At 44.3% G+C, this 16,385-nt stretch overlaps 1 protein-coding gene across 9 annotated transcripts in view; it reads right to left on the bottom strand.

Annotated features, from left to right (window-relative positions):
- The window catches only part of CTBP1 (C-terminal binding protein 1), a 251,620-nt gene that overhangs the window by 68,552 nt on the left and 166,683 nt on the right, over positions 1–16,385 (bottom strand). For 2 of the 9 annotated variants that reach the window (XM_037386900.1, XM_037386882.1), the window contains exon 1: positions 1,571–1,788. The exons of 4 other annotated variants lie outside the window; for them this stretch is intronic. Coding sequence is in view for 3 of the 5 variants with exons in the window: in XM_037386882.1 (XP_037242779.1) it covers positions 1,571–1,610 (40 nt within the window). In the remaining 2 variants the exon portion in view is untranslated. Of the gene's footprint in view, positions 1–916; positions 945–1,570; positions 1,790–16,385 lie in introns of those variants that run through there. 3 more of the 9 variants (XM_037386891.1, XM_037386931.1, XM_037386907.1) reach the window with 3 other exon arrangements.

Here is a 16,385-nt window from a genome sequence, read left to right as displayed (position 1 = left end):
AGGGATAGATTTTTAAAGTGTTACTCAATGGGATTTCAATCTACAACTGAAATAATTTAAATATATTTTATTTTTCTCAGTATTTTCTTGTTCCCCTCCTAGTGGGATACAATAATGAGATTTAAAATATTTTAATAAGGGCATCAGGCTACTTGCCAAGGGGCTCGAATACTAAATAAGAATATTTACATCCTCTAAGACCCAGGAGGAGGAATCAGCATGATGCACTTGAAACATGTATGTACATCACAAATATGATAGTTAATTTTAATTCACTGGGAAAAAATACACATTCACTTCAGTTTATTAGGCCTCATTATTTTCAATGAGGCTAAAGGGATGATTATCTTTAGCTGCTCCATCATGGCCTAAAAGCAAACATTCTTCCTGATAAGGACAACAATTATTAAAATATAAGGCAATGTTAAATTGTTTAATTGAAGTTACAACAGGTGAAATTTTGAAAACCACCGCTCGTAACAGTGTTTTCTACCACTGCTGTGTCCAGATTGGTACTACGACTGAAATCCTGACTTTTGAATTTATTTTTTTTTAGAGGAAAACAAAGCAGCATAACTGACTGACTCATATCTACACAGTAAATGGGTTTATTCTCTGCTTTGTAGCCTTCTTCTGGTATCATTTGCTTACAAAATGATAGTGTTTATAAACAGAATCGACATTCTGTCTCCTTATGTCTGGGGAAGAAAAAAAAAAAATCATCTTCAGATTAACATGACAATTTATGCCAAGCAGTTCTTGGAGGCATATCTGTTAACATCATGCCATGCATATTATTCATGTTACCTTAAAAACCAGCAGCAATCCATAAATGATTTGCTAGCCCATGTTTAAAAAAAAAGGGAAGAGGAAAGAAAGAAAAAGATAAATTCAGATTTACGGAGATAAGCCTTACCTCTCAGACACATAACCCGTCCGCAGATTTAGCAAAATCATTTCAAGAGCCAGGCCTTAAGCACTTTTTACAGAAATAAAACGCCGCTTTTAAACTTCCTGTTTATTGAAATATTAGCACAGCTTTTTTTCCTCCACGGCACTTTCCCAGCGTTTCTCTGCAGTTAGAAGCCAGGGCACCGCTCACCCCCGAGCGAAAGGGACCGGGCCGGGGGGCGGCGGGGGGGGGGACACGGGACACAAACCCCCCCAGATTAACATTCCGTATGCAGTTTCAGCGCCGTTTGACTTTTTTATTTTAAGGACGAATTGCACCCGCAGCCGACTTCCAGCCCCCTGCCTGCGCCTCCCCGCCTCCCCGCGTTTGATTTTTATTTCTCTTTATGTGTTTACTCACACTCCCCAGGTACCGCCCGCAGCCAGCAGGCAAAGTTGCGGCGGCGCTGCGGCCGTCAGGGCAGCCCCGCTCCCCGCGGCGGCCGGGGGTGCGCGGCGGGGCCGGCAGCAGCGGGGCCGGGCACACAAAGCGCGGCGGCGACGGGGGCCGATGGCGCACACCCCCACCCCCACCCCTCGCCCTCCTCCTCTCCCACCGCCGGTCCCCACCGCCGCGGACCAGGCCGGCGCGACGCGACGCGAGGCCGGAGCTCGTTACCTAGAGGCAAGCCCTTGTTTAGTAAGTGAGAACTTCCCATTGAAACGCTACGTCCGCGCTCGCCGCGGGGAGGAGGCCGGGGGGGCACCGCCGCTCCGCAACGGCGAGGCTGGCAATAAAAATACAAGCCGCCGCGGCATATGGCGGCTACTCCGTGGGCGCCCCTGAAGTGAGGCGCCGAGGCGCGCGCCCGCGCGCATGCCCTCCCGCGCGCCCCCGCCGCGCGCACGCGCGCCGCCCGCCGCTGCGCGGGGGTGGGGAAGTGGCCGCTGCCTCCTCTGCCGCCGCTGCCGCGGGCGGGGCTTCCGCGCCCCGGCTCGATCTCCTGGTTCGAGGCAAACGGAGAAGATCGAAAGACGGCGGGGCGGGAGCAAGCGGGCCTACAGCCTCACGCTGCCGTTCGCCGGCGTCTGGTTCGTGGGTGAGACGAGAGAGCACCGACACCTCCAACTGCTTTTGGGAGCCGGTGCTGCCACTTTATCCTTTTGGTTTGGTTAAACTTTAACAAAGTTAACACTAGCCACATTCGATGGCCTCCCTGGCATCCCAAAACACTGGCACTTCTGATGCTTCATTATTTTCTGCAATTCGCTTAAGGCTCTTCTCCCTTATAAATTAACAAGGATGGGAAAAATAACCCAAAACCAAAACCCTAGAACACTCTAGTTATACCTAGTGAGTATAAGCGAGGTTTTCTGCTTCATGCATCACCAATCCACCCTTGGAGCCCCTGGCCCAGAACTATCCCCGGTCCCACTGGGGAAGCAGCAGGGCTGGGGCCAGCACCACCATGAATGCGGATGGCTTTGGAGCCAAGTTGGCCAAATGCTGGTGGTGTTTCTCATCGGGGACATCCCTGCACATTTCCATCCAGTCCAAAGCACTGGGTGATGGGCGCCAGGCCCTCTTCAATCCTCACCCTGGGTCCCTGAATGAGAAAGCATCGCTTTATTGTCAACGGACCAGCCCTTGCTCCAGGTGAAGCGCCCCGGTAACGGGGTCCCAGCCTGCAACTCCCACACGGGGGTCCCCAAAACGAAGGCCCAGGCCTGCTCCCCTGGAAAGCCTCACAGGCTACAACAAGGGCCAGTTCTACGCTACTGTCTGGCGGCACCAAATTAATCACAACGTATAACCTATTTATGCTACTCGCACCACCCTGCATGGGGGTCAATGCCCAGAAAAGGCTGTTGGAGCCAACAGGCGCCTTTTTGGGGAAGGAAAGGCCCAGCCCCAGCGCAGGTCAGCCCCGGGTGCCAGTGCCTCCGCTGCGTGCCCTGGCCACCTACACCCACCGCCCAGCTCCACTCGCCCCTCGGCGCGGAAGGCCCGCCCCCACTGACGAGGGATGTAAGCAGAAATGTAGTATTTTGCCTCTGCGCTGCCCCAAGCGGAACCAAGACAGAGATGTGGGTCGAAAACAGGCGTCACCGCCGCCAGCTCCCAACGCGCGGCAGCCCCTCTCCCCCACTCCCTGCCTGCACCCGGGGAGACCCCCGAGAGCCCGCCATTCGCCTGCCCACCGAAACAGCGGTGGCGGCGGCGGACGAAAACCAAAGTCGGCGAGGCGCCCCCGCGGCCGGCTGGGTCAGCTGACAGCGGCCCCGCCCCGCCCCGCCCGGGTGAGGGAAGGGGGGAGGGTGGCGGCGGCCCGGAGCGCCGCCATGGGCCGGCGCTGCCGCCTTTTTCCCGGTACCGGGCGCTCTGGGTCCGGCCGTCTGAGAAAGTTTTGCGCCTCTCGCAGAGCCGCCCCCCTCCTCCTTATTCTTGGCTAGGAAGTGGAGCCGCGGCCGGGAGCGGGCAGGGCGCTCGCTTGTTCCGTCCCCTCCCCACAGGCCAGCCCGGGGAGCGCAAACCCCATCTTTTGCATTTTCCAGAAATAAAACGCTTGTTTCTGCCAGCGGTGACGCCGCAAACGGCCCCGAAGCCCGCGGTGCCCCAGCAGCACTTCGGGGGTGCCGGGGGACCCCTCGGATACCGACCGGGAGACATACACACACACACACACACACACACACAGGCGCGACAGGTTAACCGCTGATAAAATTAAGCTATTGAGGCTGCTCTGTGCCGAGCCGGGCGGCAAACCCGCCCCGGTTCCCCTCTGGCGGGGGCAAGTGGCACAGCTCGTACCGGCGGGGGGCGGGGGGATGTCGGCCCGCGCCCCCTCCGCGTCCCCGGCTCCCCCGCCCGGCTCCCGCACCTCTCACACGTTTTTTAATCGTTTTGCGGGATGACCTAAGAGTTAATTATGCTGACTGCACCGCTGAACGCCGGGACCGTGGGTGATTTTTTGATTTTTTTTTTTTGTTATTATTACAAACTAGCGCGCGGGAAGGGAGGGGGTAGACACGACGATTTTTAGAGCTTTTTCTGGATTCTGCGGGATTGGTCTGCGATAATTACAGTACCCGCGGTGATAGGTGCGTTAGAGGTAGCTACTACTAATAGTCACAGGGCAGCAAACATTGGTAATTCTCTTTGGTAAAGACATGCCTGATATTGGGCACAGATCATCTTCTCTGTGCTTGTATAGGCACAGGCTGTAGATTTTCCTGTGGTTTTGGGGGTGGGTTGGTTATTTGAGAGGGGAATATTTGAACTCAAATGTTACAAAAGGTGGTTTCAGCCTCCAAGCTGAGTGCGTTTCACAAATCCATTCCAGGCACAAATAAAGGAGTTTAGCTTATAGACACCCTTTAGCAACTTGGCTCCAGCTCCCTAATAACTTGTTTTCCCCCATCATTCTCCAGGTAGTGTCCATTTCACGGGGTTAACCAGCAGGATTGGGAGGTAACGCCCAGGACAAGTTTATGCAGCCTCTGACTTATCTTCATTTTCCTCCTGTATTCATGGAAAAGCCTTCTGTGGCTCACTACAGATGTCTCAAGACATCCCTCAAACAACATAGTTTCTCTAGATTCTCACTGTGCATCACTAGGGCAGCATCTAGCTGAGCGCCTCATGTGGGGTTTGTATAAATAAACAAATTTGGTTTTAATCACTTTAAAGTGGTTAACCACTTTATTGCCATTTATAGATGTTAGCAAATATAAAAATATATACATATCAAAGCTGTAAGAAGAAAATCATGTTGGGGGGGGGGATTGGTTGGTTGTTTTGTTGGGTTTGGTTTTTTTTTTTGCACTACTTAAGTTGCCATGTGGCAAAGTATTAGCAGGAACGAACATTAGGGGTAAAACAGGCTTAAACCGCAAGTGAAATATCTGTGAATACCAACATGGGTATGGAGTTATCTCTGGGAAAAATTAAGATAGTGGAAAATGAAAATTCAGAAAAGAAATTAAGGAATCAGTTACATTTTTTTGTAGAGAAACATAAACAGATACAGACAATGAGACCATGTCCTTGGTGGGGTTACATGACTGGGCAAATGTTTAGTTCTAAACTGGAACTGCTGCTTCGAGTAGGGAGGGGAGTGTGGTACAAAATATTATGACAAGGGGAGTGCTCTAAGTGAGGATAAGTTGGCATGATGAACAGATGGAGTATTCAATAACAGGAGGTTATTAATACTGCAGTTTGGTATTCTCTACACTACTTCATGAAGGGATTCATATGCTTGCTCTTTTTCCTTTCTGATTGTACACTGACTTAAATACACACACTGTAGGTAATGCCGGACTTGGTTCCCTCCCAGCACACACAGGCATACATCACAAATTGCTGTTTCCTGAGAAAACAACAAGGGCTGGATCCTCAGCTGATTGTAACCCAGCCAACTGTGTTCTTTTCAACAGCAGAAAGTTGACTTGCACCTGCTGAAGGAGAGAGGTTATCTGACCCTGTCTCCGCAGTCAAAAGGTCTCTCCACCCTGCTCCTTCACAGCTGCAACGAGGCACCTGCTTTACAGAATAAACTGTAAGGACTCTCTGGATGGAAAAGAAAACAAAATAACCCAAGAGGAACTGAAGTTTTCCTTCAGAACACAATGCAATGATCTTTTCTGTTTAAGAAAATCAATCTCACCTTCACCCAGAGTTCAGCCCTGCTCCCCTATATGGCTTTCTGTGACCTAGTTTTAGCCCAGACATGAGAAAATCCAGGAGCACACCAGCTGACTCCAGTCACGCCTTCTGCTGCACCCATCCGTTCCACTTCCTATGTTCTCCAGCTTGCCTCTGCATCACCAAACATTCAGTCACCCTTTGCATCTTTTAGACTGTGGCTTATACAGCTACAATATAAGTAAATCTTCCACAAAGCGTAACAACCCCCATCCTCCTATCACATTTTGGCACTCCTGTCACCACAGCTATTTTATTTTTTGAACAGTAACGTTACACAGCTGAGTGTCTTCTGTGTTTTGCACTAAGATTTATGGCATTTTTTTAAAGCCCCCAAACTGTTTCTTGGCTTAAGACTCAGCTGGAGAAGCGCATGTGCTGAAGAGTAAATACATTGTTTCAAGTGTATCTGTTAACAGCCATATGTATAATTTAAGTACAAGTTTTATTCCCCTCAGAATGTCTAATCAGAAGGGCATGACCTTGGGCTTTCACAGATTAGATACATTAGGGTATGATATCTTTAGCAGATGTGACTTTAAAGATACTGAAAGAGGAAGTTCTACTGTTGTATCGCCTAAGCAACGAGCCGAGATACATGTTGAAGGCTTTCTAAAGGGAATAATGAGGTCTGACAATATTCTTCATCTACTCAGATTGTGTACTTACGGATTTTCTTTAGTTTGTCATAGCTGTGCATGATGGTTCCTTCATGCATGTTTTTGCTTCATTATCAAACACGCATCATTCATTGTAACAGTTTTTAAAGCAGTCATTTTAAAACCTGCATTTTAATCAAAATGTAAGATTATATTTCAATGGGGTATCTTGACTTTTGTCAACAGTAAATCTTGGAGATGCTATTAGGAGATCCTAAAAGGGATTTATGGCAGAAGAAAAAAATGGTTGGATAAAGTAGGCCCAACACTTAAACTTTATGCTGAAAATAGATCTTTAAAATGTGTAATCAAAATAAGTCAATTCAATTTATTTAAAATCTGGAAAGAAAACTTGGTTTGCATTTAAATATTGCCTTAATTCCTTCGCTCAGATCCTAAAAAGCCTTTGTTTATAAAACACACACGTAGAGATCAGTCTACTTTCATTTTGCAATTGCATATTTTAATTACAGCTGCTTTTTTTTTTTTTTTTTTCATAAAACATCCTCTGTGTGAAACTTCCTGCTGTAGGAAGTTAATGCTCTTTGGCTGATGTGAAAGAAAAAGCCATTTTGGAGAAACATTTTCAGCAGGTTCTGAGGGGAAAATGGAAAAAAAGAGTAATTGACAAAAGGGAAATACTTCATCTTTAAGAAATGGTGGTCATCACAAGCATGAAATAGAATACAGGACCTTCATCTACTGTTAAAAAGAAGGTTTGCTGAAGGATCAAAGTTGTAGATTAAAGTTCCACTTAATGAACAAGAAGTTCAGCTGTGTCAAACATTCAAAGTCATTTTTTAAATGCCAAATGTGCATTGTTCCTTTCTCAAAATGGAATAGCTATACTCACTCTGTGCTGGAAATACCAGCTGTACAAAAGTGAAAAAAGCTTGCAGCGTGCTGAATACATAGAGGAATAAATTCAAACCAGTGAACACAAAAAGCCTCTCTCCTCTGATGTTATCTGTATTAAGTGACTAAGGGATTTTCTTCTTGATCTCACCCTCTTCATACAAGTGCTAAAAACACAAGAACCAGGGCGGAATTAAATCCTCTGCATTTTCTGGTTATCGTGAAATGAGAGGTATCATTTTCCATCTAGTCAGGAGGAGTTAACAGACCATTTCCAGGAAGGTCTGTGTTCTGGCTGAAGAGAAAAAGAAGATGGAGATGAACAGCAGAAGAAACCTATCGAGAACCATTAGTGGATGTCAGCCACTGTCCATCTGTTCACAGTGGAATAAATCCAGACCTGAAGGAACAACTGCAACCTGCCCCATATGGCTTGCTCCCTTCCTCGCTGGCAGGGCTTCTTTGGGGATTTGACATTGGATGAGGTAAAGGAGAAGCAGCACAATCTGTGTTCCCAGGAATGAACGGCCAATTAACAAGAAAGAACAAAAAGTGGGTTAGTAACCCAGGGGAAGGTTTTCTCCTTCTCACCTGTTTGAAATCCTGGAGCTCACTCAAACTGCAAGTTGCAGAGATACTACGCTGAGGCTCCTACTACTAATGAAGTCCTTAAAAATTTAACTTTAGCTGCTAACAAAACTGTGTGGGCCAGGGACAGCCCCTCAACAGGCGAGTGAGACCATTGATCCAGCTGTCTCCCAAGGTGTTAAAGAAGGCATTTGGAATATATTACACTAAAAAGTCCATTAAAAATTATAATGCAATATACTCTCAACATAATGAACAAGCATAACAACATTCTGCATTTACTTTTATAGAACTGGATTGTAGCAGATTACTATTGAGTAGTAATTTACTTTTCAAGTTTTAAATCAGTCTGGGCCTGGTCATGAAGGGAAGTATTATTTTTTAGATGATTAAGGGCAGCAGGCTCAGACCCATACAGAGCAGTTATGACATCTCATTGTCTCTTTAAAATTATAATGAAAACCAGATACTCTGTGATACTGCATCCTGTATTCAAAGAAAAATATATACATAATAAAGCCAACTGAAGGGATCAAAAACTCCAAGCCTATATAGATTCAATAACATGTTTAGTGGTAGTAATTTTGCAGGTAAAACAGAGAATAATTAACCATCGAGTGACCTAAGGAGAACTCTGGATTGTGGAATGTGGATGTCCTGAGTGAACTCGCTATTGTGGGTATATGTTCAGTCTTAGGACAGTCTGCTGAGACACTCAACAGATGCAGAAAATCAAATTCAGAAGCAGTGTGCAAGCAGTACTTTCACCTACATGGATTCAAGGCCAGGCTGCTGCCTCCACCACTTCCAGAGGAAAGGAGGGAGATGATTAGGCTGGAGGCTTGATCTCTGCTCTAGATCTGAAGCCATAAACAGTTCGGATTTGCCAGTGTCATTCCAAACGTGAGGTGATTATCTGTTCAGAAGTGGGATTAATTATTTTGGGCCTGGCACCATGCTAAAGCAGCAGCAGGGGCATCTCCAGGAGATGCTGTATGTTCATACCAATTTGGACTGACAGTGAGTTAGTTGTCCCTGTGCTGCAATGTAATTTGCACTCTATTATCCTCTTTAGTTCCCTGTAACACACTTGGCATCTTATTTTTTGTCAAAGCTGCAGAACGAGTAGCCAGGAAAAAAGCTATAGTTGTATCAAAAATAATTTTAAAGTTCACAAACAATTATATTTGTGCTTATAAATGTCATTCATTCACAAGTTGGCACAGAGAACATCACACTTCCTTGTGTAAAACACATAAGACTGAGGACCCCCTCAGGAAAAATAAGGAAAGGTATGAAATCAAAGCAACATCTCACCAAGTGTTTATCCTAAAGACTTTTCTCTCAAACTAACCACGAGGCTTACCAAGCAGAAAAACCAGCAAGGATACTAAAGGATGCAAAAAGCAAAACCATGTCTCTCACATGAAAATGTCCATTTGCTGTCAAGGACCTTGAGCCCAACCACACACTGGGATTATATACATTTATGACACTAAAATGAACTTTCTCGCTTTGTCAGATTTACTTGGGATGTTTATAAGTTATCAGTCTTGAATTTAATCTTCTTTCAAACTTAACACTGATTTGTACCCTGGTGAAATACTGCACTACCAACACTCAACTACTACCTAGTGCTAAGGTAAGAGAATGGTTCATTAAGGAGCAAAAAGTGACCTCTAGTGAATCATCACACCAGCTCCTGAGACACACAATGCCTCCCTGGCAGCACCCTGCCTTTCACTGGCTGATCACATCCACACACAATTAAAATCTGATAATGCTACACCATAACACCAGTCAGCAGCTGTGCACCATCGGTCAAGCACTTCAGATACCTTCAGTAACTTGCGCTTTGCATAGCAGCTGTAACAAATGACAGAAAACATTTGCACATCAAAAAAACTGAACACATTTGTTTGAACGTAGTAAAATCTGCCTACAAATAACCAGTAGAGAATTTAATGGACTATAATAAAAAATGTAAGCACTAACTGGATTTTTTAACTTGTTTTCATTTCATTTTAGAACCAGTATATCCAGAAATTTGAACACAAAATAAGAAAAACATCCTATTAAATATGTAATAATAATAACAATAATCTCAATGATCAGCCCTTTGTACTCAGAGAACACAGGAAAATTAGGGTGGAGAAAACCAGTACCAAAGAGACCGGTAGTGAAAATCAATTCCATAGTTACAGCATATGGAGCACTATACACGTGAAGCAATCCATAACAGTGAATTGTCAATGATTTTAGAGCAGTAAAAAGAAACTAGCAAGGTTTGATGCATAAAACACATACTCCATTTGCCACAGAAACACATTTCATGTTCTCTGCCTCCATGTTATCTAGCAATATACTAATATTTTTATACACTTCCTAATATGTATGTATTTTTCTAACAAACATTTTATAGGCAGTTATTTGGAGGTACACCTTTTTTTCTTTTACTGAACCAAAATAAAGACTCTTGTGCAACTTTTTTACACCCAATTCTCGAGATTTAAAACTCAATAGCTGAGAAGTAGACTGCAAGAAACCCTTATCCTTACATATGACTACAAAGATGCAATTGAAATCCTAAAGGACATCAGTTTATGTAACAACTCACACAGTGATCTGGGAGAAAAAAACCCAACCTGAAATAGATTTTTAAAGCTCCTTTTGTATTGCTGTAAAATGTCAAGAGAGAAGTGGACTGTTACCCTAGCAAAAAGACTGCCTGATCATACTACTTATATTCATATAAAACAATCTCACCACAGAAGAAAAGTCAATTCAAATAGGTGATCATCAGTATCAACAGATTTACTGCTACTTGAGTTGGTATTTATTGCCAAATACCCTGACTTACAGACTAAGGCAGCACTGTGCATTACGATAGCATGGTATTATTTAAAGATTGTTGGATAAACTTTCCAAAGGTCTTACCATGTTACTGGAAGAAAATGCTGCAGAGAGAACAAATCTCATGAAAATGTTTGCTAAAATTATTGTCTTTGGAATGGTTCAACTCCTCTACGCAGGAAAACACAAGCTGACAGAGATGTTTTGTTGAAATGTATCACCTACAAGTGTCTCTTGGGAACTCCACTACCCCACCATGACCATTACTCTCAACAGCAGAGATATTGGTGCAATTTTAAAGACAGTTACTGTTGTGACATGCAGGTGTTGGCTAGGTGACTGGGCTGCTACATCTGCAGTATTTGTGATTCATGACATTGTGGAAAGTCCACAAAAGAGTTCATCATGAGCTGTAATCATAGAATTGTTTAGGTCAAAAAGACCTTTAAGATTATCAAGTCCAACCATTAATCCAGCACTGCCAAGTCCACCACTACACCACGTCCCTAAGCGCCACATCTACAGAGCTTTTAAATACCCCCAGGGATGGTGATTCCACCACCTCCCTGGGCAGCCTGTTCTAGTGCTTGACCACCCTTGCAGTGAAGACATTTTTTCCCCAATACCCAACCTAAACCTCCTCTGGCGCAGCTTGAGGCCGTTTCCTCTTGTGCTGTTGCCTGTTATCTGGGAGAAGAGACCAACCCCACCTGGCTATAACCTCTGTTCAGGCTGTTGCAGAGCCACCGGGTCCCCCCCAGCCCCCTTCTCTCCAGGCTGACCCCCCCGCCCCCCCAGGCTGGTGCCCCAGCCCCTGCCCCAGCCCCTGCCCGGCTCTGGACACGCTCCAGCCCCTCAGTGTCTGTCTGGCCGTGAGGGGCCCAACGCTGAGCCCAGGCCCCGCGGGGCGGCCCCACCAGTGCCCAGGGCAGGGGGACGGGCGCTGCCCCGGCCCTGCCGGCCACACCGTTTCGGACACCGGCCGGGACGCTGCTGGCCTCCTGGGCCACCTGGGCACGCTGGGGGCTCATGCCCAGCTGCTGCCGCCCAGCCCCCCCGGGCCCTGTCCCGCCGGGCAGTTCCCAGCCCCCTGCCCCCAGCCCGCAGCTGCCGGGGGCTGGTGTGACCCAGGGGCAGGGCCCGGCGCTCAGCCCTGGGGACCCCCACACCACCGGCCCCGGCCCCTCGGCCCGGCCTGCCCGGAGCCCCCCGCAGAGCCCCCTGCCCCCGGCACAGCCACGCTCCCCCCGGCTTGGTGCCATCTGCAAACTGGCCGCGGGTGCACTCGATCCCCTCGCCCACATCATCCATAAAGGCATGAGACAGGACTGGCCCCGGCGCTGGGCCCTGGGGACACCCCTGTGACCGGCCACCGGCGGGAGGTAACTCCATTCCCCACCGCGCTTTGGGCTCGGCCACCCGGCCAGCTCCTAACCCAGCACAGAGCACGGCACCCAAGCCATGAGCAGCCAGTTTCTCCAGGAGATGCTGTGGGAGATGGTGTCAAAGGCTTTAGTAAGGTCCAGATAGACACCACCCATGGCCTTTCCCTCAGCTACTAGGTGGATCACCTTGTCATAGAAGATCACATTCGTCAAGCATGACCTGCCTTTCATGAGCCCGTGCTGGCTGGGCCTGATCCCCTGGCTGTCCTGCATGTGCCACACGATGGCACTCAGGCTGACCTGCTCCGTAACCTTCCCTGGCACCAAGGTCAGGCTGACAGGCCTGTAGTTCCCCTGATCTTCCTTCCTGCCCCCTTCTTGTAGATGGTGTCACCCTGGCTGAGCTCCCGTCTGCTGGGACCTCCCTGGTGAGCCAGGGCTGCTGCTAAATGATGGGCAGCTGCTCAGTGAGCAAGACAAAAGGCAATAAAATAAACAACTTTCTATGATGGTTTTGAAAGGTAAATTTCCTAAAACACGGTACTGAACAGAAGAGGATTTGGAACATTATGTCAGCTTCTGAAACCATTTCAGTTAATGCACCATGTATCTTAATCTTTTCAGTTTCTTTCATTTATTTCATCAAGACAATTATTTGGTCTCGTAACACATGCTCTCTTTTTATGAAGCAGGGTATCTGATACTGCTTTTGTGTAATGACCTATTATTTTTCCCTACACTCATGTGCCATTTGAACTATAGGGTCACAAGAAGCACAATAAACAATTACAAATCTGCAACACGGATGCAATGAAAAATTCTAAAGTTTTCATTTTTATCACATAATTCCAGGGAACATCTTAGGGCATACAAAACCTATTTTTTTCCTTGCTTCAAATTCTTATGTTGTATTTCGGCTCTATTTATTCCTTTGACCAGCAGAAGAGTCATTGGAATTAGAATAATCTTGTATTAATTTGTATTATTTTATGTATCTGAAAGAATGATCACAATACAGGCTTGTACATCACCACAGGAAGAGTAAAGTTCAGCAGACACACAGAAAAAAGGAAATACTTCCATGCAAACAGACGGGGTTCTTAATTAAAATGATTTGATACGCCTTATAAACTGTACAAGTTATATCAGAGATGATGAAGTAACCTTAGGAAAAATGTACTTTAAATTAACCAGTGGAGGCTAAAGAAAAGTGAGCTATAACAATAAGTAAATGTATATAGATAATGTATAAATAATTAATTAGCCTTTCCTGAAAGACGTGGAAACAAATGAGAATACTTTGTGTATCGTTGTACTGTGCTGATCTCCAACTAAAGTGGCTTCTGAGACCTATGACCCAGAAAGGTTAAAGTTTGTGTCTTTCCCAGAGGCTGTACCTATATGATTAACATTACAGAGAAACCCACATCAGAAAGAACTATCACAAGACAGGAATGAACAATAATTCATGTAGATAACAAATAGTCTAAGGAGAATAAAAACCCACACTACCTTGGTTCAATAAGAGTCTTTTGAATGCTTTTCCTTTTAAGCATCACAACTGTAACTTCTACTAAATACCAACTAATGAGAGGGAAGGGATGATTCTTTTTGTTTCTCAAGGTTTTACAATCACAATCATAGTTAAGTGTTCTCAGTCTATTCCTGGATCTTTCCTGACAAGAGATTTCCAATTGTGGTAAAATCTATATGTGTTTAGAGACGTAGACAGATGTCTGCGAGGCCATAGGCTGAGGTCATCAAACTCATCTCATTTGCGACCTAACCCTCATCTCTTGGCTCTCTTAAAAAAAAGGGGGAGGTGGGGATGAAGGGGGATAAAAGCACTAGAAAGGAATAGAAAGGACACAAAAAAAAATTGTTTGCTAACTTGTGGTAGTTGATTTTTAATCTAATAGCACGCGCAGATTTCAGTAACATACAGCCAGCATGATGCACATTCAGAAGATACATATTTGGTCATCTATCATTACTGCTCCTCACAGTGTATTTATTGTTCCTGGCATTACTACTGAGCAACTGTCTGTTCTTTCCTGAACATCTAACCAACCAAGTTTTCAAGAACTCATGTTTAAATCTCATTTCAAAGGCAGTTCTACTGCATTAAGTAAGTGAAATTGCCTAAATTTATACATATTTTACATATATCTTTATTTATCAATGAATGGTTCAATTCCTCCGTTCTTGAAACAGCCAAAGAAAAAAGTACCACGCTGATGCTGACATCATTTCTGCTGCTTAAGGGAAGATAAAACTGGGTCTTTCAAAGCTGCAGGCAAAATACTACAATGGATAACAAATATTCCTTGTGTATACATGATTGGAACGGCTGTCTCCGTTGGGTGCTGACTGTACATTGTGGGGCACAGAATGGGTTCAGAGAAGGTTTTTTTGTTAGAATCAGTTCATGTGTACATGCAGTATTCAAACAGTTTATTTGACAATCACTGCTACCTGCTCCCTGACCCCAGAGATGCCTTCTCGCTTAAAAAAACCACTGAACTTCCAAAACACTACAAAAACACACAATGCAAATAAATAAATACACTCATTGCACAGGTGTGTCTATTTTTTAAAAAATAACAAAGATACATTGATAGTGAATTTTCTGAATTCCTTCCCTTTGATGACTGCAGGGTAGTCTAAATTTTTACATATAATTAGCTGTTAAGATCACAGTTTCAATTCTGCTCTTAAAAAAAAGAGAAAAGGAGAAAAAGGTTTTGTACAGGAGCATTAATAGTTCCACTTGCCCTGTGGCAAATGAGGAAAATATGTCAATGTGAATTATTGTACTGTCTCCATGGATCAAGATTTCTCTTAGTGCTTTCAAAATTCCACTAACAGAAACAATTGCTAAGAGCATTTGCTACTTAGCCTGCTATGCTGGAATCAAATAAGACCCTAGGATCAACTAATGCTAAAATATTATCTTTTATATTCATTTTCTCCTCCTACATTAACTGAGGAAAGGAACAGCTAAATAATTTTAGCCGGAAAGAACAGTGTATCACTTCTCAAGAAGACATTCAAAGAATTTAAATAATCAAGATAATTACAAAATAGAATTTTGAGCAGCTTACACTACCAGAAATGTAAGAATATCACAGTATAATTTTAGTATGACTTGTTTGGGTCAGAATGAAGTACATATTCTACTTATGACACATAGAGTTACAGTGGGGAATGTAACATCTCTTCTCTACAGAAACCAAGAACACCCACACAGATGCATTAGAAAAAATAATTCTAATTTTGTGCAGTTGTGCATGTACATTCATATTCAAAGGAGCGAGCCAAATACTAATAAAGAGATTCCAAGTCCATTTTCTCCACTGGAAGGCTATTTTATGGGTATTTATTAAATTCTTTTTTTATCTCTCTTTCCTAGTACCAGATTATGGTCTCAATTAATTAATAAAGTACAACTGCAGAAATTCATGGGCCATTGGGCAGATCTAGTATGAAAATTTATTTCTAAGCTTCTTGATCTGACCAACAAGAATGAACAACTAATGAAATCCAGACACTGTGTACTTACACATTATTGATTATTTCTACCAAAGCGCAAATTATTTTCACTAGAAAATAATCATCTTGATTCTTATACGACATTCATCACCAAGATTCATAAACATCTAACAAATTCATCTAAGGCAACCATGGAGATGCAATAAATTAGAGCTTTGCAGGGTATCTGAGTTAGCACTACTGTCATTCTGGTTTAAAAAGTTAGTGCTACATAGAACTGACAAAAACAAACACACATTAAAAGGATTATGAATCAGTTAGCTTAGAACACACGTGTCAATGAAAAACACCCTCAGCAGAGATGGTTCTAATGGGTATCTGTCATCATCTTCACCAACGATGTGCCCATAGATAGAAAATCTTTGCCAAAATGACTGTGAACATCACAAAAACAATAACAACTGTCTGTAAAAAATAATAGCAACAGCGCAATCACACAGTCATTTTGGATCACAGATAAATGAAGATCACAGAAACAAAACATGCTTTAATAAAACCAAGATGGAAAGCTTTGCCGTTGGAAAAGACTACTGTCACACTGACAGGGTAGGGAACTAGAACCTTAAAAGCGATGTGCAACTCTGTGTGAGCTCCAAGAATCACACCTTGACAAGAGCAGGTAACATTTTCCTTGAAGAAATAGCTAAATTCAAGCATGGAAGGAATTTTTGCCATTGTGGATAGTATTCCTCGGATTTTAAAGAGTTTACTAGTGCTGCCAGCTCTGGTGTCCAGATTCTGTATGTTTCAAAGGGTGCAAAAAGAAAACCTCAATGCTGGAGAAAAAAGCCTGGAAGAATACAATGTATTCAGATTGCCAACAAAAAATTGAGAGATAACACGATTATGCTGTGTAGGGAGAAACACCAGACACTAAAAGACAGCCTGATCTTA

This window comes from Falco rusticolus, chromosome 1 (assembly GCF_015220075.1).
Source record: "Falco rusticolus isolate bFalRus1 chromosome 1, bFalRus1.pri, whole genome shotgun sequence".
NCBI classification, from domain to species: domain Eukaryota; kingdom Metazoa; phylum Chordata; class Aves; order Falconiformes; family Falconidae; genus Falco; species Falco rusticolus.
The sequence above is the reverse complement of the archived record's forward strand: the minus strand, read 5'-3'. Positions and strand labels throughout refer to the sequence as shown.